We start from the raw sequence: 26,519 nt of genomic DNA, 5'->3' as shown, positions 1-26,519 counted from the left end.
TAATTTGTTATAATAATTTCTTCGAATTTGTTTAATCTGTTACAACAAATTTGTTGACTTCATTACAACAAATTCAAGAATTTTTTTGATATAAATTTGTTTTCAGAATAGGATTATTACCCCCCCCCCCAACCCCACCACCACCAATGTGATGCCCTTGATCCAGGCCCAGGGGCTTTAAAATTCACAATTCTGGAAGGAAGACCTTGCTCATCATAACTATGTAGGTAGTTACGATTGCAATTGTGCCTCTTTCAAATTGTAAATGTCATGGCCCCTGGTTTAAATCACAAACCAAATTCAATTGTTGAAGAGTTGTTATTTGATGCTCTGGTGACCTATAAAGCCCATAGGCCACTTGTAAAATGACACCATTTCATTTTGCCTTCTTGACGATTTTCCCTTGGAAGGGGGTTTTGTTAATCCCCTTTACCAAAGGATGCTCTGTGTCAAGTTTGGTTGAAACTGGCTTGAAAGTTTTTAGATAAGAAGCTGAAAATGTGAAAAGTTTATGCAAGGCAGATTGAAACCCACAGCCACAGAACTTGGGTGACATTATTATAGTATAAAGACCTCTATTCCCCCTCTGAATAATAAATGTAATACAGTGAAACTTGTTTAATCTGGGTGTTCATGGTGCGATGCAAACTTTAATTGGGACCCTTTTCAGTAAATTCAATTGTTTCAAAAACGTGTATTGCCAATTTTTAATGTTGGTTTGTCTGACCAATTTCTATGGAAGCAGTGGTCTCTTGATTAGACAAGTTTGACTGTACACGCACACAGTTATGATACTTCTCTTTACCCTCAATTAAGATCAACTATTCCAAGTTTTACATCATATTTATTATGTCAGTTAAGATTTGGCTAGAATTGTCTTACAACCATTGCTTTTACAAGGAAAAACAAACATATGAAATGAAACAAACACATGCAATATGGCCTGCACATCTGTTCTGTGCAAATAAATATAATGCTTAACAAATGTTCATATATCTGAAAAGGTGTGTCCTAGCGAAATGTGTCTGTTAAAAAAATGCATTGAGGCACAATCAACAATATCATAACCCATGCTTTTACAAAGTCATCGCTCATTAAAAATCTAAGTTAATTAGAAATAAAATTACAGACTAAGACTGCGACATATTTATATACTTGTGGAGAAATCTTCTCCATCAATCAAAAATCTTGAGGGATTTCAAGTTTAAAAGATTTCAAACAGCAACAGACCAAATGGCATTTAAACAAAAATAATTATTTAAAATAAAACATGCTACAGCACAGCTACAACATTAAGACTGCAGTGTTTAAATCAATTTACAACATGCACATTTGTAAAATTCATTATTTGTGCCAAAATTTAAATTAATATCCATATTTTTTCATAACATACCCCTAAAAAACCCCATTAATTTGTATCCATGTTAGAAAGACCATGCAAAAATTTATATTCTGTTGTGGTATAAAACATGATGTAGCTTTGAATTCAGAATCTGTATATATTAACGGACATTTAAGTACTAACACCACACTTAACTGAAGAGCAATGCACAAGCCCTATATCTACTGCAATAAATAATAATCAAATGTAACAATAAACCACTGTACAATTCCTCGATCCATTCATCAGATCATTTCAATTCATGATTTAAATTATTTTGTCTATCATATAAAATCACACACATTCAAGTAACAGTAGAGTCACTAAAAATCAAGATTAAAAATTCTTGTATCATAATACAATAATGTAAGACAAGCATCTACATAAAACTGGGATCAGTCCAAAGATAAAATTTCATATATATTTTTTTCATAAAAAAAGAGAAATATCAAAGATATTAAAAATTTAGACCTTTATATACGGTAAGACAAATTTTGTGTATGTTTACACCATTGGCATGTTTTCTAAGGCTTCTTCAACAAAATTTTCAATTAATCAATACATGTATATTGAACATGTTGAATACTAAATTTTTACTGCAGCACTTCAATGTACACATAATTCACAGTCAACCTCAAAATTAAAATGTGTCATAAGATGGGCCTTATGGTGCAATTTGTGAAAAACATCCTTGAAACATTTTCTGAAAAATTCAAGTTGAAATGCTAAGATATCTTGTTGCAACTTTCCCCATTAATCAAATTGAACTTAAAATCTATTTTTTTAACCTAGAAGACACCTGACACTGCACTTTAGAAGTGGGTGTACTACTGTGTACTATTGTGCTACGTCATACAATAAATGAGAAATATACCCAGACATTCTTCACAAACAAATCACCTCTTTACACATTGACATGATATGCTCTCAAATCCCCCCCATTATAATCTAGAGAAGTAAAAAAAAGAGTTGTATTTTCAATCAACAAATCGACTGATAGCTTTTAAGATTATTGTATTATTTCTGTTTCTCATCCTTTTTGAAAAGATTTGAAATATAATTATTGCAGAATGACTTCTGCATAGGAATTTATATATCTATACCAGGATGATAGCACAAAAAATGATTATTAAATTCTACCTTCCAATCTTGTGTAAAGTTATGAATATCAAATGTTTAACATAACACCTTTTTTTTCTTTACATTAACCTCCCCATCCCCTTTATAAAGCAAAGGTGTGCTCTTTGAAAATATATTTAAATCATTGAAAAGAAATGTACATATTTTAAAAAAGATCTTCAAATTAAACACAAAGAATGTACCCTAATAAATTTTCTTCAGATACACTAAAGAGATCTTTCATAAAACTTGTGATGATTTTTGACACATATGAAATGTCATTTCCTTTTGTATAATATTAACAAAGATCCGAGGTACACAATGCTCACCCAAGTCACTGTACAATATGTACCCCTTTTATTACATTCTACGCCTCTTGACCTTTAAAATTTAAATAAATTTATTGACATACACTATTTTAGAATATTACCTATAAGTTATAAAGAAAATTTTAGAATTCCTTCAGTTTATTAATAGAAAACAAACCCCTTTTTAATGAAACCTATTCTGATCTAGGGACCACGATTAGTACATATTTATCGCTCAGAAAAGTTCATTTGTGTTCTCTTTGTTGTAATTATAATCCCTTGTTTATTTCTCAGCTCTTGTGATTGAAACATTTTCCTTCCCTACTTGCTGTAAATGCATTTGTGTTCTCTTTGCTGCTAATACACCCCCAACCCCTTCCTAACAAGGACTGTCCAATATTTCTTGGGTAGAACTTGATAATATATAATATATACCAAACAGACAAGCAGATATCAAAATGTGATCAGAAAAATCTTACTTGAGACTTTATCTCAAGGGAGGTAAAAATTATAAAAGACAGGACCTTGTACAGTTAATCACCAGCTAGTCCTGATGTGCTTTCTCAGAAAGCTTTCATAATAACATAAATAATCCTCTCAGCTCAGATTGATACCACACCTACAAATGGAAGTAAGACATCGCTATTGACTAGACTTACAACACACAGGGCAGGGAAAAAAACACAACTCTCATTCACACACGCATACAATCAGACACACAAACACACACACACACAAACACACACGTACAATTGTGAGACAAAGGCCTTTTACACAATTTATCATCCATTCCTGCACTTGCTTGTTGTTATAACACAATATTAACACACATGATAAAATAACACACACACACACATAAACCTGCAGCCAGGAGATTACTCTTCGCATAATGGCCCTTTTGAAATTTTTATGATGTGGAATATGCTCTATCTGTCCTATCTCTGACCTAAGTTCACAGAACCCGGTCAGAATCAAATGCAATTTACAATTGTCTAAAGAACTTAGATCAAAGGATAATTTTAAAAAATTTGAATTCACAACATTACGGAATTGTTTGACATTAATTCCATCAACATATAAGTCCTTCATAGATATTTGGTTCTAAATATATCTTTGTCAATATTCCTAGTGACCTGTGTATTGTTTACAAATATCAGGAGTTCCTATGAGATCAGACATTAATGACTTGTTTAGATATACATCTTCCTTTGTCTTTGAGGACTGCCTTTAAACATTTATGTCCTGTTGGCCATGGACTTGCTTTCTCTCCAAGAGGACTTAACTCTGTTTTATCACCAAGCACCAGGTCCTCACAGACAGACAGACCCACGAGAGTATAATACACACACTACACCACGATGTACTAAGACTGGTACAGTAGGTAACTTTTAAGTGGGTTTGGTAATGGTAGTCTAGGAATTTCGTGCAGTCTATTTTTACCCAGTTGATGTCTGATGATCCTCCGGCAGATGTCCATCAAGGGTAAGGGCTCCGCTGAGGATAAATAAGAACTCGTTACCATACAATGTTTAAAAAAGAAAATTAAACAAAACTTCAAATAGCAACTTAGCAGTCTTAGATATAAATAACATATCTTTAAGAATTCTCTTAATGAGAATTTCATTGTATGTGATTGTCATTAACTACAATTTTCATTAATTGTGGACAAAGTTCACATAACAGCTGTAAATTACTTACGATCCAGCCCGCCTATGTATTTCATTGTTATTTCACAATGCCCCCACACTGCACTGACTATTGGATACAGTTTTCTCCCTTTGAGTCCTCTGAAGGCCACTCCTAGGTATTGTCCGTCCACTACAAAACTGAGCGTTCCTTCGTCCATATCCAAGACAACCAAGAAACTGTCTGGGACCACAAAGTTCTCGTCCGAATTCAGACTAGGATATGTCACACCAGGATTATTTTTTACGTCATGGTAAAGTTTATTCCGCCCAAGATCCCATCCCCAGGATTCACAATTACTGCCCACGAGGGACTGATACCCCACACAATGTAGGGGGGCATCGCTGGTGGCTACCCCAACCACCGCGTGGGTGCCACGCTGCCTCGTGCTCCAAATGATCTCCCACACATGTAGTCCTCGTGTGTAACCCACTTTCCCCCGAATACAGTCTGTACTTTGAGCAACTGGATGACGATGAAATGTCAACTTATCGTCATCTTTCACAAATATATTTAGCGATCGATCGTCCGCGTTCCAGGAATGGTTGACCTGCGACTCCTTGTTGGGGGACGGCATGTCTAGGAGCATGTCCAGTCGACTTGGCTTCTGATAGTCTGGGTTGTACACCATGTCACCTTTATACAGGGCTTTGTACGATGATTCTCGAGCTGTCACGGTTTTTATGCCACCAGAAACTTTCTGCCCCATGCTCATTTCTTGACAATGATATTGGGGCAGGTTCACCAATGAAGAAATGTGCTGACTGAGATTGAATGTATTTCTATAGGGATTTTTCTGTTTTATATCATTTGGGAATTTTGTCACAATTTGTAGGCAAGGGTTTATATCAAAACATTCTAGTCCTTAAGAATTCTGTAAAGCTGTCCTTGTTCTATCTCCCTGCTTTCACTTATGTTTAACCTGAAATGAAAATTACTGGAAATTATAACTATAACTTAATCTATTAATCTAAAATGGCAGATTTTAGGAGATGTAGTCAATATTTATTACTTGTGAACTTCTGTGTATTATTATATGGGAATTACAGGATTTCTTCCATACCACCTTCCAATAAATCTTATGATGATGTTCTTTTCATTTGGTCTCTGTAATAGCACTCCTTGTACATAGGTTAATTTTTAGAAATGATTCAGATTGGAATGTTACTTCATATAAATGAGAGAGGTGAAGATAATGAACATTTATACTCAATATCATAAAACATAAACTGATTGTACTTGGAGGTGCTCTTCAGTAGTAAAACCATACACAGGCTATAGCAGAATATTGCTAAATAAAACATAAACCGATTGTACTTGGAGGTGCTCTTCAGTAGTAAAACCATACACAGGCTATAGCAGAATATTGCTAAATAAAACATAAACCGATTGTACTTGGAGGTGCTCTTCAGCAGTAAACACCATACACAGGCTATAGCAGAATACTGTAAAATCACATATTTTCATGGGGTCAATTTTCCGTGGTTTGAGGAAAATCTCTTGGTTTGTGAGGAATTGATTTCGTGGATCAAGAATTGTTGAGTAGTTATGTGTGTAACATTTTACCTTTCATGGTAGACATGAATTCGTGGGTCTCATCATGCCTTGAAAAACAACGAAAAATAACCCCCCACGAAAATTTGTGATTTCACACTATTGCTAAATAAATAGGGAAAGTTGGCGATGGAAAAGCTAGTCAACTTGTTGTCAGTTCAGTTGGTATTGGCCTTTGTCATTAATAGTCATTAAAACACCATATATGAAATAGATGTGGCCAACTCTGTGGGTTACAAGAGTATACAATATGTGCAATATAATTTAACATATGACTTTTCATTTTCTAATTTTTAAAATCAAGTTGTAAACAATAAAACACAATCTGCCACTCTGTCAAACAAATGAAATTTAAATAGTCCCTCTTCTTATTTACTTTTTATTTGCCATGTGAAATTTTTAATGGCTAATAGTCAACCTGAATCAATGAATAGATCTCACTCACTTCCTTCTGTGCTTAACCTCAATTTTCCTTTGAATTAAAATCTGAACATTATCAAATCACAATCTAACTGAAAATAAGTTGATAAATCCACCCTGAATTTCCTTGAAGTAAAAGACTAAATATTGCTTCACTATAAGATCAGACAAAAGTGCAAAAAAAGATTTTCAAAAAGTAGGTCACTGGGACTATCATAATTTAAGTAAAAATGGTACATTTTAATTCATTCACTACAGAGCTGCATTTATTTTGTATTATAAATCATATTTTAAAAAGTAATGGGAATGGACATGCTCCAATTCTGTTGCACAATTGTTACTCTGTAACTGTTACTGTTTCCATCAAGTCTGTCCCGACTCCAAATGGATATATTTGTGTGTGTGTGTATGTCCATTTCATACATGAAATTAGTACAAACACTACTCCCTCCAACAAGAAATACAGACATATTAATTATCAATTCATTTCAATGCTCAATGTTTTCAGGTTTTAACAAAAGTCTAAGACTTACCTTATCAAAGTCAAAGCGGCTTTTAAGCCAAAGAAAATTAATGTTTCTCAATATAAACAATACCAAATGTACATTTCAAACCTCCATGTGTAATATGATAGTACACAGAAAACATGATACATGTAAAACACAGATAACATATATACTAGTAGTGGCAAGATCCCAGTAGGTTTATATTAAACTCGTTTTTTTTTCCTTTTCTTTGTGTTATACAATATTCCACAAGGAATCGTCAGTGTGTCTGTTTTGTTAACTTTGTTATGTGATAATCCCCAGCCCCAGCAGACAGACAAAGTACCGTTACAAATCTCCCCTTTGTCTGACCCATCTCTTTGTCATCAGCTGATCAGGCACGAAATTTACCGCCGATCGATTAATGTTGGGTGCTCTACCCTTAAATATTACAAAAATAGTCCACTTAACTAGTCAGAAAATCTAGAACTGGTATAAAATGTCTTAATAAATCGTATTACATTCTTTGTCTATCTTAACTACATAAACGTGCTGTTGTACATAAACACCCGCACTTTCCGCTGTACACGGGTGTCTCAAAATTAGCAACAGTTTTCGGGCGATCGTAAACTTACCGTTAATTTCTTGTACTGTTTTCTGATAGATGATATACCTAGCATATTATTTATGATTGTGAGATCTTAATGGCCGAATCGGGGCTCCACACATGCTTTATTTTCATTGCCACTTTTGTGAATCACAGCAGGCAATGATCAACATGGCTGCCAAGCTAGTAATGATCACGTGACCTAATTTTTCGTGACATCACAATGTAGGTTACCTGCGGGAACATCTCATAATAGAAATGAAGAATGGTGATGCTTAGAACTAATTCAATAACCGTGGGCTGTTTTTATGGGTTAATTATTTTTTTTAAATCTCTTTAAAGAATATAGTTTCTAGTCACTTGGAAGATGAAAACTGATATTTTTAAAAACTTTTTTTTTTGCTAATAGCTAGCCTAGCTTTACACTTTTACCACTGCTATAAAAGATAAACTTGATTTTCCCCTAGGTTTTTGAAAAATAAATAATAAAAAATTATTTGAGGAAAGAATTCAACAGAAATCAATATCTACTTGCTGTGATAATGAATAACTTTTTCGGAATTACAAGGTTTTCATTCGAATACCCCAGTCGTGAATATCACGTGGTTCTGGTATTTTAAGTCTATGTGAGAGGTGAATAGTGGTAGGACGACATGTAGAGCATGATAGAAATTTTAATTTCATCATTATTTATTCAATCTAACGATACAATCTATGGTAATAAACCACATGTATATAAAACTGATTTTCATATTTTGCATGTTATATAACATCATACAATAAAGTTGCTACGTGTCATTATGTCCAAATGATGTGTTGTTGTTTATTGTACTTTCATCTGAAAGTATGAATGTAATAAGTAGAAAAATAAATTTATGGAAATTACTTAATTCATAATCTTGTTCAAATAGCCGTTGCTATAGCAATGGTATTTAATTTTTTTTCTATACGTAAATTTTGAATTTTACCAGTTTACGCAGGGACGTACATGTACATGTAGAAGGGGACACCGAGATAGTGAGAATAAAGAGAGAGAGAGAGAGAGTGGGGGGGGGGATAAAGAGATAGTGGAATAGAGATGGGGGGAGGGAGAGGGGCAGAATTCAACATACCAAAAAAATCGACAACAAAAAGGAATTAATAAATAAATAAAAATAAATTTAAAAATGAAAACTTGTCCAAGATCAAAAATCTTATTTTTTTATTTAATTGGTCGTGAGGGTGTGGATTGAGGTCTAAGATCGAACTTCAATCGGTACTGGGTTTTTTTTCCATAACTACATAATACCCTTATTTGACAATACTGCAACAAAAAGGGAGGGCTTTCAAATTTCAAATCAAAATTTTACTAATAATAAGTTATGTTTGAAACGGGGGGGGGGGGGGGGGGGGGGGGGGGGTTACGTGCCTGATAGATATCTAATATATTTATACTTTCACAATTTTTAACATACATATACATGTATAATACATATATACTGCTGTTTGAATTAATATTTTTAACGATACATATATGAAAATAAAAAGAATGTGTTTGTGAAACGCTGATGCCCTCGTATGGTAGCTCATTGCGAGGGTTGGATTTTCCCAAATGCATGTCAAACTCTAAAGGTCAAGGTCAAAATTGTTGATACCAAAACGATGGTCTTGTTCACATGGAATACACCTGTGAAATATAAAAGCCCTAGTTCTATCTGTTTAACAGTCTGATTAAAATCAGATCTTTTGATCCGCTCACCTAGATCACGACCTTATGTAGCGATCTATACGCGTGAGCGGATCAAAGGATCTGACTTTAAATAATCAGACTGAAGCAGGCGCGGATACAGAATTTTTTTCCAGGGTGGGGATGGGGGGTTCCACCTCAGTCAAAAAAAAAATCCAGCCCATAAATTTCTTGACAAGCAAAAAAAAAAAAAAAAAACATAAATTCAATTCTCAGACGTGGAAAAATCTATTTCGGGGAGGGGGGGGGGGGGATCAGTGGATGCTTCCTTCTAATGACTTTTCATACCATTATTGCATAGATCCGTGTTTTCGAGGAGGGGTCATGCCTCTGCAAATTCCAGGGGGCTGACCCCCCGGCCCCCTCTAGATCCACACATGTGAAGGGTGTAAGTTTAAAATGTGGGTCAAACTCTAAGGTCAAGGTAAAAAAATATTTATAATTACTAAAAGGTCTTATCACAATGAATACACTGCGACATGTGAAAACTGAAAGCTCTAGCATCATGGCAGCTGTTCAAAAGCTATGGTCAATGTTAAACTTGAAATTTTTTGTAAAAGTAGGTCAAACTCAAAAATCAAGGTCAAGAGGACAAAGTTGCTGGTACCCAAAGTAAGGCTTTGTCACCGTCAAGGAATACACCTGTGAAATATGAAAGCCATAGACCCAGCCACTCAATTTGAAAGTTCTGAACAAGGTTAAAGTTTTTTGCAGACAGACGGACAGACAGAGATAAAAAAAAAATGTATGCCCCCAAATCTTCAATAAAGGGGGGAAAAAATGAAATACTCAAAATAGCAAACTTTCTTTTAAAAATAATATATGGTGGTGGAGGGAAGACCCTGGGGGGGGGGGGGGGGGGGGGTGTAATCGCCCGAAATTTAATAAATTAGGAGTTACCAGTATATTTTACAAACTCATGTGAATAACAAATTTAATAAATTAGGATATAACGTTTTTGGATCCCCAGCTATTTAAATTTCATGAATTTCATACGGTTATAACTCATATAGTGAATATAACAGTTTTGCTGTAATGATAAACTACCCTTCATAACTTTTTTAAAACCAAACCAGAAATGGACTAGAATAATCATGATCAAAAACTATATTGACTTTATTTTTAAAGGGGCATGGACACAGTTTTAACTGAATTTTTTTATTACCAATTCTAATTTTTACAATTCCAAACTAAGGCAATTGTAATGATCAGCAAAAATTTGAACATTTTTTTGATTTACAAAGGAGATACTTGACTGAGAATTCTTCATAATGTAAACAAGGCTTGTGCCTTGTTTTTGTTTACATTTAGAAAATATCATGTTTATAACAATACGAGATTCAGCAAATCATTAGAACAAGAGGCCCATGGGCCACATTGCTCACCTGAGAAGCTTTGACAATTCTGTCCTTTACTAGATTTCCCCCTTGTAATACAAATTGTGACCCCACCCTACCCCACTGATCATAATTTAGACAATTTGAAATCTACACTACCCCAGGATGCTTCCATATAAGTTTCAGCTTTTCTAGCCCAGTTGTTATTAAGAAGAAGATTTTCAAAGATTTTTCCTATATATTTCTATGTAAAACTTTGATTCCCCATTGTGGCCCCGCCCAATCCCCAGGTGTCATGATTTGAACAATTTAGAATCTACACTACCCCAGGATGCTTCTGAAAAAAATCTGTTTTAACGAACACATATCAGCATGTTTAATCTATGCATTGGCGTCGGAAGCAAATTGAAAGTGGGGGGCTAAGTGTAAAAAAAAAAAATCCCAAACACGAAAATCCTATTTCGTGGGGGTGGGTGGGTGGGTGTATGTTCGAACTTCAGTACCAATATTTTAATTTACCACTACTTTCCCGATTTTTAACCTACACTGCGACGTTTCTGTGGAAAGTGGGGGGGCTAAACCTTTGTTCATTGTCTATATATATATTTGGAAAGAAAAGTGGGTGGGCTAAGCCCCCCCCCCCCCCCGGTTCCGACGCCTATGCTATGTAAATAAAAACATGGCTTCGGCCTTGCTTACATAACAAAGGTTTGGAGTTCTGTCTTGTAACTCGATAACTGAAATTCAAAAATTTGCTGATCGTTAGAAATATCTAAGTTAAGTATTTGTAAACATAACAAAAGGCCCATGGGCCACATCGCTCACCTGAGAAGCTTTGAACATTCCGTTCTTTACCAGATTTCCCCCTTGTTATACATGTTGTGACCCCACCCTACCCAACTGATGATAATTTAAACAATTTGAAATCTACACTACCATAGGATGCTTTGATTCAACATAGTAAAACTTTGATTCCCCATTGTGGCCCCACCCTACCCCTGGGGGTCATGATTTGAACAATTTAGAATCTACACTATCCCAGGATTCTTCCACATAAGTTTCTGCTTTTCTGGCCCAGTGGTTCTTGCAAAGAAGATTTTTCCTATATATTTCTATGTAAAACTTTGATTCCCCATTGTGGCCCCGTCCAACCCCCGGGGATCATGATTTTTACAATTTAGAATCTACACTACCCCAGGATGCTTCCATACAAGTTTCAGCTTTTCTGGCTCAGTGGTTCTTGAGAAAAAGATTTTTCCTATATATTGCTATGTAAAACTTTGATCCCCTATTATGGCCCTGCCCAACCCCCGGGGGTCATGACTTTAACAATTTGGAATCTACACTACCCTGGGATGCTTCCACATAAGTTTCAGCTTTTCTGGCCCAGTGGTTCTTGAGAAGAAGATTTTTAAAGATTTTTCCTATATATTTCTATACACATGATGTAAAAGTTTGATTCCCCATTGTGGCCCCGCCCTATCCCCGGGGGTCATGATTTTAACAATTTAGAATCTACACTTCCCCAAGATACTTCCACATAAGTTTCAGCTTTTCTGGCCCAGTGGTTCTTGAGAAGAAGATTTTCAAAGATTTTTCCTATATATTTCTATGTAAAAGTTTGATTCCCCATTGTGGCCCCGCCCTATCCCCGGGGGTCATGATTTTAACAATTTAGAATCTGCACTACCTAAGGATGCTTTCACATAAGTTTCAGCTTTTCTGGCCCAGTGGTTCTTGAGAAGAAGATTTTTAAAGATTTTCCCTATATATTTCTATGTAAAAGTTTGATTCCCCATTGTGGCCTTGCCCTATCCCCGGGGGTCATGATTTTAACAATTTATAATCTACACTACCCCAGGATGCTTCCACATAAGTTTCAGCTTTTCTGGCCCACTGGTTCTTAAGAAGATTTTTTAATGACCCCATCCTATTTTTGTCTTTTCTTGATTATCTCCCCTTGTGAGGGGACTTGGCCCTTCATTTTCACAATTTAAATTCCCCTTTATATAAGGATGCTTTGTACCAAGTTTGGTTAAAATTGGCCCAGTAGTTCTTGAGAAGAAGTCAAAAATGTGAAAAGTTTACAGACGGACGGACGGACGGACGACGGACAAAATGTGATCAGAAAAGCTCACTTGAGCCTTCGGCTCAGGTGAGCTAAAAATGGTATGAAAAATTTTGGCTTAAACTGTGTCCAGGCCCTTTAATTAAAGCAAATTTATGCGTGATCATGATTTGTCATTTTTTTAATTCAATGTCTCATAACTGGTCATAATTAGTGGATAACCCTACTTAGAGTACTCAAAATTTGAGGGCGAGTAGTACCAAGAGATAGAACTGAAACAATTTTTGAGAGCAAGATTTCAAATTGATAAATGGTTTTTAAAACTCTGATGAATTAATCAAGATTTATTATATACATGTATTATATCAATTTTATTCATAACATTCCCTTTGAGACTTTAATTTTTCTTGGCCAGAACATCTCCAACATAAACATTATTTTGATCAAGAACCTGCTGCTTCAAGGTTTTCAAATTGCAGATAATATCCTGGTCTGACATGCTGGAGTTGGACATCTTCTTCACACTACCCAGGAATTTTCCGATGATTTCTTCACCTTCCTCCTTTTCTATTTTCCTTTTCTTCACAACTGGCTCATCATTTCCTTTCAGAGAAGTTTCCAATTCAACTGACTGGAAGTCCTCCAGTTCTGATGCTTTCTTCTTTGAAAACTCAATCACATGCCGTGGAAAATGAGCTAATTCTGCCACATGAATTCCAAAGCTCTGGTCACAGGGCCCTTGTTTCACTTGATAGAGAAGCGTCAGTGTTTCATTGGACGTCAAAGCTGTTACATGCAAGTTGTTAACGCCAGGAATCTTGTCAGCAAGAGTAGTTAACTCATGAAAATGTGTAGCAAATAGGCAAAATCCTTTGATCTCAGCTGCTATGTGTTCTGATATTGCCCATGCCAATCCAAAACCATCATAGGTAGATGTTCCTCTTCCAAGTTCATCAATAATGATAAGAGAATCTTTTGTGGCAGACTTTAATATAGAAGCTGTTTCTAGCATTTCTGCCATGAATGTTGATATCCCTTTAACCTGATTATCTCCTGCACCAACGCGAGCTAGAATGCTATCCACAATAGTCACTGTGGCTTCACTGCACGGAACAAAGGACCCAATCTGTGCCAGAAGAACTATGACTCCAGCAGATCTGATGTATGTTGATTTTCCACCCATGTTTGGACCAGTGATTATATGAAACATTTGCTGATTTTTTTCAAATATGATGTCATTTGGTATGAAAGAGATATCTTCCTGCAATTCCAGACATGGATGGCGGGCTTCAATCAGCTGAATTTTCCCACTGCCTTTATTCAAAAGTTTCGGACAAACAAATGGTATTGGAGCACTTGCTGCTGAAACAGCAAAACTGACCAACACATCCAGCTGAGCAATCAACTCATTCAACATGAACATGGTTTCACAATATCCAGCTGCAATAGAAATGATTTCTGCTACTATACTTTTCTGCTGCTCACTGTACTCCTCTTTAGCTTTCAGGTACTCCTCGTTGAGCTCTTTCACAGCATTGTTGTGGAAGCGCACTCCACTATTTTTGGTATCTATTGTTGTATAGTTCTTGTTATTTCTCAGTGCTTTTTCCTCCTTTCTAGTTACTCTGAAAAAGTACCCCAACTGACTACTGCTCTCCAGCTTAAGTACTTTGTTTGCTTCAACTCCTAAATCTCTGGCAACTTTGTTGAGTTGACTTTTAATCCTATCTTCTAAATCATTGATTCTTTGGGAAAGTGCTTGTAGTTCTTCATCAAATCCTGGTTTGATAACAAACTCATGATTTTCTACTTGCTGAAGATCCATTGTTTCCTCCACCATTTCTTGAAATTTACAAAAATCCATCAATATTTCTTTCGTTGGATTAACAAATATTTCCATTACAAGACTACCGATTCCTGCGCTATGTTTTTCTAATGTGTCCATCAGCAGTGGTAATTTATCAATAGCCTGGTAGACTCTGTAGCAATCTTGAAGTGAAGCCTTTCTTTGTTGAAATTTTCGAGCTAATCTTTGAAAGTCAGGTATCCTTCTAAGATGGTCTTCAGCCACCAGCTGTCTTAATTCAGTGTTCTTCACAAAAAAATCAACAATTTTCTGCCGTTCTTCAATAAGGTTGACGTCTACCAGAGGCTGTTTTATCCACTGAGCCAGAAGTCGCTGTCCCTGTGTGGTCTTGCACCGGTTCAGTAAACCTAGAACACTCTGGTTCTTGTTACCATCAGAAGTGGAGGGAAACAAGTTCAAAGCTCGCACTGCAGCAGAATCCAGCTTCATATACTGTTTAAAGTCAAATGATCCCAAGCTGAATTGCCCAAAATAATCTTCACTTGATAAAAGCTCTAAGTATTTGATCAATGCAGATAATGCCTCTACAGCCACTTTATTTTCCATTTCACTCAATGTTGAGCTGTTCATCTGCTGTCCTTTCTTGCATTTCAGCAAACGATTCAAATCTTGCACCACGTCTTTGCTGCAAAAATCACCTCTTTTTCTTTCTGTTACAAGAATATTGCTTCTCTCTAGAACCTGTCTCAGCTTTCCAGTTTGTAAATCACCTGCTCCAACTACACACTCTTTGGCTCCTAACTGAATAATCAGTGCCTCTAGGTTTGAAAACTGGTCATTATCCACAAATTCTGCAACTAGTAATTTTCGCAACATGACATCAGCAAATCCAATTCCAATAATCTTTTCATTATTTTCTGTTCCAATCTTCAAAGCCAAGATTCCTACAGATTGAGGAATGTCAGAGTTTCCAAATAAAATGTCTTCAAACTGGGTTAAATTTCCAGACGAGGCCTTAAATGCTATCACCCATTCATTACTCTTAGCTCCAGGTCTGTTTTTAAAGATTTCAACTCTATATTGACGAATCAGCAATAACTCTTTGACGAGTGATTCAAAGTTCAGCTTGCTTATTGTCAAAGACTCCAGCTTGTTCTCCCCTATTCCTAAATGTTTAATGACAGCGATCGTCTTATAGACTTCTTTGGCGACAAACACTGCATCTTGTCCATGAACTGTATAATATTCAGATCTGTCAAAGAATCTAATGGTGGTATTTGGTTTCTCTGGCAAACTTTTGTATGCAGTAATAAATCCTTGGTCTTGAAAAGGATCCATGCTTGAGTACTTCCGGATATCAGAAATTCTTCCTAAAAATTGAATTGAAGAATTCAAAGATCAAATGTTCATTTTTACTTTCCTTTCTGCATTCGGAACTAAATATTAAAGGAAATTCTATTGCTTATTTTGTAGAAATTAAAATAATCACGTGCTAACCATACCCTTCAAAAGTAGAATCTATGACCTACGGGAGGTAATCCAATAGAGTCAAAAAAAACAAAACATTGATTACCATTACAGTGGCGGATTCAGGGGGGGGGGGGGGGGGGGGGGGTTCAGGAGAAAAACGCAGCTCATTGATTTTTTTTAGGTCACCTGAGTCACTCAGGTGACCTATTGCTATCCGTTTTCGTCCGTCGTCGTGTGTCGTGTGTTAACATTTGAACATTTTCAGCTTCTTCTCTGAAACCACTGAACCAATTTCAACCAAATTTGGTATACAGCATCTATGGGTGAAGGGGAACAAAAATTGTGAATTTTATGTTCCCCGCCCCCCTGGGGCCTGAGGGGTGGGGCCAAAACCACAAAAATTAATGAAATCTTTAAAAATCTTCTTCTTTACTCCTGGACATCAAGCAAGCAAACTGTTGGCATGAATGTAATGAGCATTGAGTCCTCTACCAAAATTGTGAAATTCATGGCCCCGGGGTCAAGGGTTCTAGTGCTAGGGTGGGGCTATATAGTGAAAATGCATTATTCCTTTGAAAATCTTCTTCTCTGCTCCTGGGTATTAAATAAACCAACTAAGTACATAGTTATGATGAGCAAGAGTGCCTCTTCCAAAATTGTGAATTTTATGGCCCCAGGGTCAGGGGTTCTGTTGTTAGGGCGGGGCTCTATTGATTATATAGTGAAAATGCATTATTTCTTTGAAAATCTTCTTCTCTGCTCCTGGGTATTAAATGAACTAACTAAGTACATAGATATGATGAACAAGAGTGCCTCTTTCAAAATTGTGAATTTTATGGCCCCAGGGTCAGGGGTTCTAGTGCTAGGGCGGGGCTATATTGATCATATACTGAAAATGCATAAATTCTTTGAAAATCTTCTTTTCTGCTCCTGGGTATTAAATAAACTAACTAAATACATAGTTATGATGAGCAAGAGTGCCTTTTTCAAAATTGTGAATTTTATGGCCCCAGGGTCAGGGGTTCTGTTGTTAGGGCGGGGCTCTATTGATTATATAGTGAAAATGCATTAATTCATTGAAAATCTTCTTCTCTGCTCCTGGGTATTAAATAAACTAAATAAGTACATAGTTATGATGAGCAAGAGTGCCTCTTTCAAAATTGTGAATTTTATGGCCCCAGGGTCAGGGGTTCTGTTGTTAGGGTGGGGCTCTATTGATCATATAGTGAAAATACATTAAATCTTTGAAAATCTTCTTCTCTGCTCCTGGGTATTAAATAAACTAACTTAGTATATAGTTAAAGTGAGCAAGAGTGCCTCAAAAAAATTTGTGAATTTCATGGCCCCTGTATCAGGGGTTTTGCCAATTGGTATAAGGGGGGGGGGCTCTTTTGATTATATAGTGAAAAATACATTTATTCTTGTAAAATCTTTTCCTTTGCTCCAGGGTATTATGCCAATGATCCAAGTATATATATTTATGATGTAGAAAGTTGCATCTAGCAAAATGGTCAATTTCATGCCCCCCTGGGTCAGGGGTATCGGGGTGGGGGTTGGGGTACATAGATTGAAAATAAATTAATGCTTTGAAATCTGCTTTTTAGTTATTAATCAATAATTTCATGATAAAATTTCCAAAATTTTGAAATATGTGGCCCCAGGGTCAATGGTTCCTTTGGGGTGGGGTGCACAACTGGCTTGAAGTGCAAGTCTATTTTCTCTTTGTTACTCTGTTCTACCTCTGGGTATTAAGTAAATAGAGTAAGCATCCTAAGTTTATAATTATGATAAGTAATGGTGTCCCTTTCAAAATTCTGAATTTCATGGCCTCTGGTTTAAAACACGAACCAAATTCAATTGTTGGAAAGTTGTTACATGATACTCAGGTGACCTATAAGGCCCGTGGGCCTCCTGTTTTTTACTAGTGTCATTTTTATCATTTTGTTGCATTCAGTCTTCGAAATTAAGCGGTAGCCCGATGAACGAGGCTAGTAAAATCGGGATCGGGCTACCAAAAATTATTTACACGCATGCCCAATGGGCTAGTTAGTAAATTTCCGGTGGCGAATTTTAAGTACGATTCCCTTTATAAAATATCAAGATGGGCTAACCCAGGTCAGTGATTCACAAACACGACGGCTCGTACAGAAGTAATAAAAGTTTGTTCACAAAATGAAGTACGTAGAATAAAAGTGTCAGCGAAATTGGCTGGAAATCCTACCATGGACTGAATACACCAGTACTACGAATCACCGAAATGCCCATAGGTATCACCAAAATACCCCTTATTTTCTTAAAAATAAATAAAAGAGTAATAAATATATGATATCCACTGTTCTAAAACCTAGACACATAGTTAAATTTTCATAATCTTACTGTAAGTATTTTTATTTAAAGATGTGTGCATGTCACACTGTTGACTGATACAGCAAAGTGTTTAAAACAATTACTCAAAGTGATTTTGAACGTTTAGTGATCAAATTGAATTAAATCAGAAATGCAAATGTGACTGCACTTATTAAAACGTCATTTGTTCATTTGTTATTACTCTTGAGTTGGGCTAGTGAAATTTCGTTTGGGCTACCAACTTTTGTACTTTCACTTGCCCTACGGGCTTGTAGTCAAAAAAGTTAAGCGCGAAGACTGTGTATTGATAAGACTCTAATAAACATGAATCCATTGTTCTGTGCAACTGTGAAATATACATTGACTACGTAACAGGAAATCACTTTCCGCTTGAACGCACACAATACACAGGTAATCAACAGAGAGATTAGGGTAGTCCGTGCATCGTCACAAGGTCATATACATGTACAGTACATGTAGTCGTGCGTATCATTACAGCTACATTTTCAAAATTTTCATTACCGCTACAGTCATTACTGCTACAAAAAACCTTACATTACCGCTATATAAAAAAGTATACATTACCGCTACATTGCCTCTTTCGTTAGCCAGCCACATATGAGTGTACAGTACAACCTATAAATGCATAAGACCCGTTTCCCCTGCTCACCATGGGGAGGTGAAAGTAGGACTTTGAGCTGGATGGTTTTTTTTAGCTCACCTGAGCCGAAGGCTCAAGTGAGCTTTTCTGATCACATTTTGTCCGGCGTCCGTCTGTCTGTCCGTCTGTCTGTAAACTTTTCACATTTTCGACTTCTTCTCAAGAACCGCTGGGCCAATTTCAACCAAACTTGCCACAAAGTATCCTTGGGTGAAGGGGATTCAAGTTTGTTCAAATGAAGGGCCACGCCCTCATTCAAGGGAAGATAATTGGGAATTAATGAAAATTTGGTAGCATCTTTTAAAAATCTTCTTCTCAAGAACCACAGTGCCAGGAAAGATGAAACTTATGGGGAAACATCCTCAGGTAGTGTAGATTCAAGTTTGTTCAAATCATGACCCCCGGGGTAGGGCGGGGCCAAAATGGCCGACCTAAGTTTTACATAGAAATATATAGGAAAATTCTTTAAAAATCTTCTTCTCAAGAACAACAAAGCCATAATTGATCATATTTATATGGAAGCATCCTCAGGTAGTGTAGATTCAAGTTTGTTCAAATCATGACCCCCAGGGGTAGGGTGGGGCCAAAATGGCCGACCAAAGTTTTACATAAAAATATATAGGAAATTTCTTTAAAAATCTTCTCCTCAAGAACAACAAAGCCATAATTGATCATATTTATATGGAAGCATCCTCAGGTAGTGTAGATTCAAGTTTGTTCAAATCAAGACCCCCGGGGGTAGGGCGGGGCCAAAATGCAGTCTACGCGAAAGTTTAAAATTTTTACAGGACAAAATGTCTGGTAAAAATAAAATTTTTACCAGACCGAACAATTTCTTACCAGACCGACTTTTTTCCCCTTTAAAATCCATACATCATTATGATACTAAGATTAAGAGGGTGGGTGGGATGGGGCTAATTTTCACTGTGAAATTTAACCTTAAATAAATCTTAAATAAATACAGAGTTAAATAAGAAAATTAACTATTTATAATTTTCCTTTGTAAAAGATATCTATTTATACAATTGCATGTATTATTTTCTTCATATTTGACTTATACAACATACACTGTATCAAAGATTTTCTTAAAATTTAATATGCACTTTCACTGCATATTTATTTTTCCTGAAACAGTTCATTATGGTTACTCAAGTTAATAATCATTTGAAAATAATTTCCCAACCGAATCTACGTATGAGCTATCTAAATATTTCCCCAACCAAATCTACGTATGAGCTATCTAAAGATCTGCAATCCTTGACAGAGGAAATTCGAATTAGAATAAAAACGATCATGACAGGGTTGTAATACATAAAAATTAATCAGGTATTACTGCAAATTTGGTCAAATAAAGGATATTTGTAGGGAATTTGACCATGTGTACCTCTTAATTTAGATTTATTTGGCCTTATTTTTTATCGGACATTTGGTCTTGTATACTGAAATTTTTTACCGACCCGACCTAAATTTTACCGGTAAAAACCGACGGTCCGGTGACTTTCGCATAAACTGAAAATGGCCGACCTAAGTTTTACATAGAAATATATAGGAAAATTCTTTAAAAATCTTCTTCTCAAGAACAACAAAGCCATAATTGATCATATTTAAATGGAAGCATCCTCAGGTAGTGTAGATTCAAGTTTGTTTAAATCATGACCCCCAGGGGTAGGGTGGGGCCAAAATGGCCAACCAAAGTTTTAGATAGAAATATATAGGAAATTTCTTTAAAAATTTTCTCCTCAAGAACAACAAAGCCATAATTGATCAAATTTATATGGAAGCATCCTCAGGTAGTGTAGATTCAAGTTTGTTCAAATCATGACCCCCCCCCCCCCCCCCCCCCCCCCCCCCCCGACCAAAGTTTTACATAGAAATATATAGGAAAATTCTTTAAAAATCTTCTCCTCAAGAATAGCAAAGCCATAATTGATCATATTTATATGGAAGCATCCTCAGGTAGTGTAGATTCAAGTTTGTTCAAATTATGACCCCCAGGGGTAGGGAGGGGCCAAAACGGCCGACCAAAGTTTTACATAGAAATGTATAGGAAAATTCTTTAAACTCTTCTCAAGAATAGCAAAGCCAGGATTGGTCATGGGACTACTTTTGGATTTAAGCTTTTCAAGTATAAACCAATTCTGCTTTTTCCTAGCCACAGTGCTCAGGTGAGCAATGTGGCCCATGGGCCTCTTGTTTTTATTATTAAAATCAATTTTATTTCATAAAACACAAAAAAATCAAAATCAAGCACATAGATAAATTCTATGTTTTGTCACATGTTTTTACACTATCGGTAAAGCCTTGAAAGCCATTTGCTTGACATACTGTTGTTTTCTAAATTTATAACCATCGATAAGTAAGCCGGCATTCCCTGGATTTATAACAAACTTCTCAATTGTGGTCATAATGTTCAGACAACGCTAAATAATTAAATTTTGACTGCAGAGTTATTTATTTAAATATACCATTCTGATTAGATAGCAAGTGAATTCTGTTGATTAGAACCCATATACTGAACCATACCTGGCTAAATCGATATGTAGCGGTAATGAGTTGTTTTGGGCTGATTCAATATGTAGCCTTAATGTGTTGTTTTTGGCCGGAAAAATGTAGCGGTAATGATCGGTCGAAAATCTGAAAAAATGTAGTGGTAAAGAGTTGAAATTTTTGGCAATGTAGCGGTAATGTTGACCTCCCATGTAGTCAGGTACCGCCAACAGAAAACTGCTAGTTACAGTGCTGCTCAGTAATATTCTTTGCTGATAAAATGCACGTTTATTTTAACTATTGGAATAAACTATTATTCAGTACTTTTTTACCGTTTTAAAAATTAAACAAGAGATGTTTGTAAAACACTTATGCCCCCCTCCCCCCAAATTGGAATTTTTCCAAGTCCAAAAGGGCATAGCTCTGTCAAAAATGGCAGGATTGTACATGTACCCAAAACAGAACTTGACCAAGATAGTCATCTGATAAATCTGTATACCAAATTTCATTTTAGTATGTGCAACCTCTGCAAAGAAAATGAAAGGAAACTGCAAATAATTGGAATTTTTTTGTAAGTCCAAGGGGCATAAATCTGTCAAAAATACTGCAATGGTACCCAAAACAGAATGTAATCTAGATATTCATCTGATAAATCTATATACTGAATTTCATCTCAGTACAGGTAAACTTCGTTATCTCGACATCGACGGTAAAGTCGGAAAATGTCGACATATCCGAGGTGTCGAGATATCAGAGTTGAGACTCGACGACCTTAATTTTACTGAATAATAAAAGCAGAGACCTAAACTGAACAGACGTTTAACTACAGGTACCTATATGACTTTAAATAGACTGTAGCTCGTTTGTTTCAGCTATCCCTCTATATTTATTAGAAAATCTAAGAGGATAACACAATGTTATTTATGAAATGCTTTCTTTTTTATCTGATCTCATTTTACTGAAAGCCGTTTTCCATCCAGCATTCGATCCGCGTGCCACTAGGCCTGTCAGAACAGGATACGAAATGCGCTCTATAAACTCCAAACCGGACGGTACAAAGTCGACTTCTGAGATATGGAAAAAAATTAATGTGTTTATTTTATTAATTATTTCATTTCACTTCTTTTTTATTTCATAATCATTCATTATTAATTTTCATCTCATTTTTAAACCAAAATTTAATTGGAATTGTGCATTTAACATATGCATCCATATTACGGCTGATGCAATAGTCGTGCATGTCGTTGATGTGATTGATTTCTGTTGACTGCATTTTTACCACAATTTAAAAAAAAATTAAGTTCAATTAAATTCATTGTGTATATTTGTCACTGTTATTCAGTTACTTTTTTTCATAAAATGTTTTGTTAGATTTCGACATAAATAAACGGTTGTACATTTACACAGAATCAAGAAGATTTATCAATAATTATAATAAAAATTAATAATACCCAAGCTGAGCATTAAACAATTAAGAAATTGGAGACGTCGAGAGAGCTTGGGATTCCTGTACAAACACATTTCTACAGAGCAGCATGTAGTCAAAACATGGGTGTGAAAGGTGTGAATTTCTGACGACGTCGAGATACCCTGAGTCGTCCGTGCGTGACAAGCGACCAGCTGACAAACAATTAGGTTAAGTAGAGCAGAAAATTGCCCCGATGTCGACATATACCAGGTAAATTTTGCTCTTGGAACTGTGAAATACGTCGAGATAAGCGGGGTAGTCGACATTACCGAGGTCGACATATCAGAGTTTTTGCAAATCATTTATATAGTAAATAATGCCGGGACCGCGGACGGACGTCGACATATCCCAGGTTGTCGACATATCCGATGTCGAGATACCGAAGTTTACCTGTATTTGCAACGGTTGTGAAGAAAATGAATGGAAACTTCAAATAATTGGAATTTTTCTAAGTCCAAGGGGCATAACTCTGTCAGAAATGGTGCGATTGTACCCAAAACAGAACTTAACCTAGATATTCATGTGATATATCTGTATACCAAATTTCATTTCAGTATGTGCAACGGTTGCAAAGGAAATGAATGGAAACTGCAAATAATTGAAATTTTTCTAAGTTCAAGGGGCATAACTCTGTCAAAAATGGTGCGATTGTACCCAAAACAGAACTTAACCTAGATATTCATGTGATATATCTGTATACCAAATTTCATTTCACTATGTGCAACGGTTGCAAAGAAAATGAAAGGAAACTGCAAATAATTGGAATTTTTCTAAGTCCAAGGGGCATAACTCTGTCAAAAATGGTGCGATCATAGCCATAACAGAACTTGACCTAGATATTCATGTGATATATCTGTATACCAAATTTCATTTCAGTATGTGCAACGGTTGGAAAGAAAATGAACGGAAACTGCAAATAATTGGAATTTTTCCAAGTCCAAGGGGTATAACTCTGTCAAAAATGGTGTGATCGTACCCATAACAGAACTTGACCTAGATATTCATGTGATATATCTGTATACCAAATTTCATTTCAGTATGTGCAACGGTTGCGAAGAAAATGGACGGAAACTAAGTGGACCGACAGACCGACCGACCGACGGACCGACAGACAGCAGCAAAGCAATATGCCCTCCCTTCTTCGAAGGGGGGCATAATAAATACTCTTTTTTTTTTACAAAATCAGATGGGCTTGGCAAAACCCTCTAGCTTTGATAGATTCTTCAGTTTATGTATTTTTTCTTCAGTTTGAAATATCAATTTAATAGTACATGTGTGTTTATATTCCAAATCATTGACAATATACTCAAGTAAATTGAAAAGCAATACTTAGTTAGGGATTCTGAAAAGAATTAATTTTTTAAAATTAATTTTTGAAAGTGTTTAAAAATTGCACATCAGTTGTATCTTTTTAAAAAGAGTTTTTGTACTTTCACACAAATTACACAAATACACATCAGTTGTACGTATCATAGAAGTCAGCTTGACATACGACAAAATAAATGGAAGGTGCATTTAAAGTGAAGACAACAAGTCGACTGCTTGTATTCCTAAAATTGTCAGATTTAAAAACTTTTAAAGTAAACTCTTAAGTCTTGTGTTAAAGTTAAATTAAATTGAAACATTTTATTTTTCTAAATTCTTAAAAATTTGTGATGATCGGTCTTAAAAAAGCTACAAAAAGTACCCAAAAAATGCTGGAAAATGCACCATTTAGAACCATTTAAAACAAAATTTTCTCGGGGGAGGCCCCCGAACGAATCCGGGATGTTTCGCGCCGATTCTGTTTCGCACTGAGATGGTTCGTGCCAGGATGATTCGCGCCGATTTCGGTGCGAAACATCTCTCCTCTTTTTTTTTTAATATTTCATTTATTTTGTAATAATTTAAGATCATTTATTAAATCTTAGATAAAAATATGTGTTGTAACTTGTATGCTCAAAATCATGACTTTTAATAATAAGCGGTGCCACAGTTAACGGATCGTAAATGTCAGTGTTTCTGTTCAACAGCTTAATTGTAATTAGTTGGAGATCAAAAGGTGAGAATTATTTCATTAGCAATTATAAAGTCGTACAGCAATTATCTGCGTGAACTTGAAAACATATAATTTGTGTTATTGAGAACATGTGTATAGAATAACCCACCAGGAAGTTTGATTGTCAAATTTAATGTTCATTAATATTCTACAAAATTTCGATACTTACATCAATATTTACAGATATTATAATATATATATATATATTTTTTTTTTTTTTGCAAAACGAACGAAATAAATAGCATACATTTTATGTTCTGGGAGCGAAACATCGTGGGGCGAACCATCTCAGCGCGAAACAGAATTGGCGCGAAACATCGCGGTGCGAACCATGCATCGGCGCGAAACATCCCGTTACCCCCCGAACCCCCCTCCTACACCCCCTCCCATGCCCTCCCCCTTCGGCCCTTTGGGCCTCAACCCCCCCCCCATGAACTTCTGGATCCGCCACTGCATTAGGAAGGATAACTTTATCTATAATCTACAAAGACAATATTTATAAACATCTGATTACAAAGGGGCTTAAGGGAGGTAATTTTAACAACGGAATACCACTTCAGTAGGTTAAAAAAAGATTTCAAAAAATTTACACATTAACAAGATTAATGAGACGTTTAATTTTAACATGACCTTTGTAAACATTTTCCCTAATTTTTAGTTGGCGGGAAACCTCGATCCAGCAGAAGAACATGTGAAATAAATACTTTCTTGTGTCGTACACGTTATATTATAGAATAATTTCACCAAATACATATAGAAAATTATTTTTACTGATAAAGGCAATGTCACATACCACATAAAGGTCTGTTAAGGGAAACACGACTCTGATTCTAGCGGGGTCAGTCGAAATGGCTACAGATATTCCCGGCAAAAGTGCAGAATTGGGTGGTTTCGCCCCAATACCTTGTTCGCTCTGAGTGGTTTCGCCCCATTACTTGTTCGCGCTGAGTAGATTCGCCCCCATTGGGTTTACCGATAATTAATGTGATTGCCGGATGGTCGTTTAATCAGTACACTAATGATGAGCAGCTTAATAAAAATTAAAGATGAAAGGCCGCCTTTGTGTTTTTTTTACCAAAAGTTTTATTCGGTATTACCATAACATTTTTTTTTTTACAAAGGCAACATGTAGAGCTCTGTATCCATTAATGTATCCATCGATAAACTGTAAGTTGTTTTTTTTTTTGTTACACTAAAAATATAGGGGAATATTAAGTATTTATTAATTTATATAGGCCCTATTTATTTGTCTATTTAAATAAATGAATCGAGTATACACATTGCATTATATTTCATGCCGGATGGGTTAATTTTGAATTCGTAAAGATTTTCACTCGATATCAGATATCATTTAATTATCTAATTACTGCTGCATGTGTGTAACATAAATCACTTCATAGAAGAACATATACATACCCTGTAGTTAAAAGGCGCGAAACCATTGAGCTCGATACCACTCAGCGCGAACACGTAATCGGAGCTAACCCACCCGTCACCATAGATTTAAAACAAGTTTAACATGTTGTGAGATGGCCCCTTTGCATAACCGGA

At 35.8% G+C, this 26,519-nt stretch overlaps 2 protein-coding genes across 2 annotated transcripts; both read right to left on the bottom strand.

Annotated features, from left to right (window-relative positions):
* Positions 1-824: 824 nt before the first annotated feature.
* LOC134276621 (SPRY domain-containing SOCS box protein 1-like) lies at positions 825-7,746 on the bottom strand. Its single transcript, XM_062758853.1, has 3 exons — positions 7,589-7,746; positions 4,507-5,416; positions 825-4,302 (listed from the first exon to the last, which is right to left on the bottom strand). The coding sequence occupies exons 2-3, from the start codon at positions 5,207-5,209 to the stop codon at positions 4,172-4,174; spliced, it is 834 nt and encodes a 277-aa protein (XP_062614837.1). The 5' UTR covers positions 5,210-5,416; positions 7,589-7,746; the 3' UTR covers positions 825-4,171.
* A 5,274-nt stretch (positions 7,747-13,020) lies between these two features.
* LOC134276618 (DNA mismatch repair protein Msh2-like) lies at positions 13,021-25,869 on the bottom strand. Its single transcript, XM_062758850.1, has 2 exons — positions 25,762-25,869; positions 13,021-15,868 (listed from the first exon to the last, which is right to left on the bottom strand). The coding sequence occupies exon 2, from the start codon at positions 15,834-15,836 to the stop codon at positions 13,089-13,091; it is 2,748 nt and encodes a 915-aa protein (XP_062614834.1). The 5' UTR covers positions 15,837-15,868; positions 25,762-25,869; the 3' UTR covers positions 13,021-13,088.
* Positions 25,870-26,519: the final 650 nt, after the last annotated feature.

Source organism: Saccostrea cucullata, unplaced genomic scaffold (genome assembly GCF_032062105.1).
Source record: "Saccostrea cucullata isolate Sc308-1 unplaced genomic scaffold, CSIRO_AGI_Scuc_v1 ctg590, whole genome shotgun sequence".
NCBI classification, from domain to species: Eukaryota; Metazoa; Mollusca; class Bivalvia; order Ostreida; family Ostreidae; genus Saccostrea; species Saccostrea cuccullata.
The sequence above is the reverse complement of the archived record's forward strand: the minus strand, read 5'-3'. Positions and strand labels throughout refer to the sequence as shown.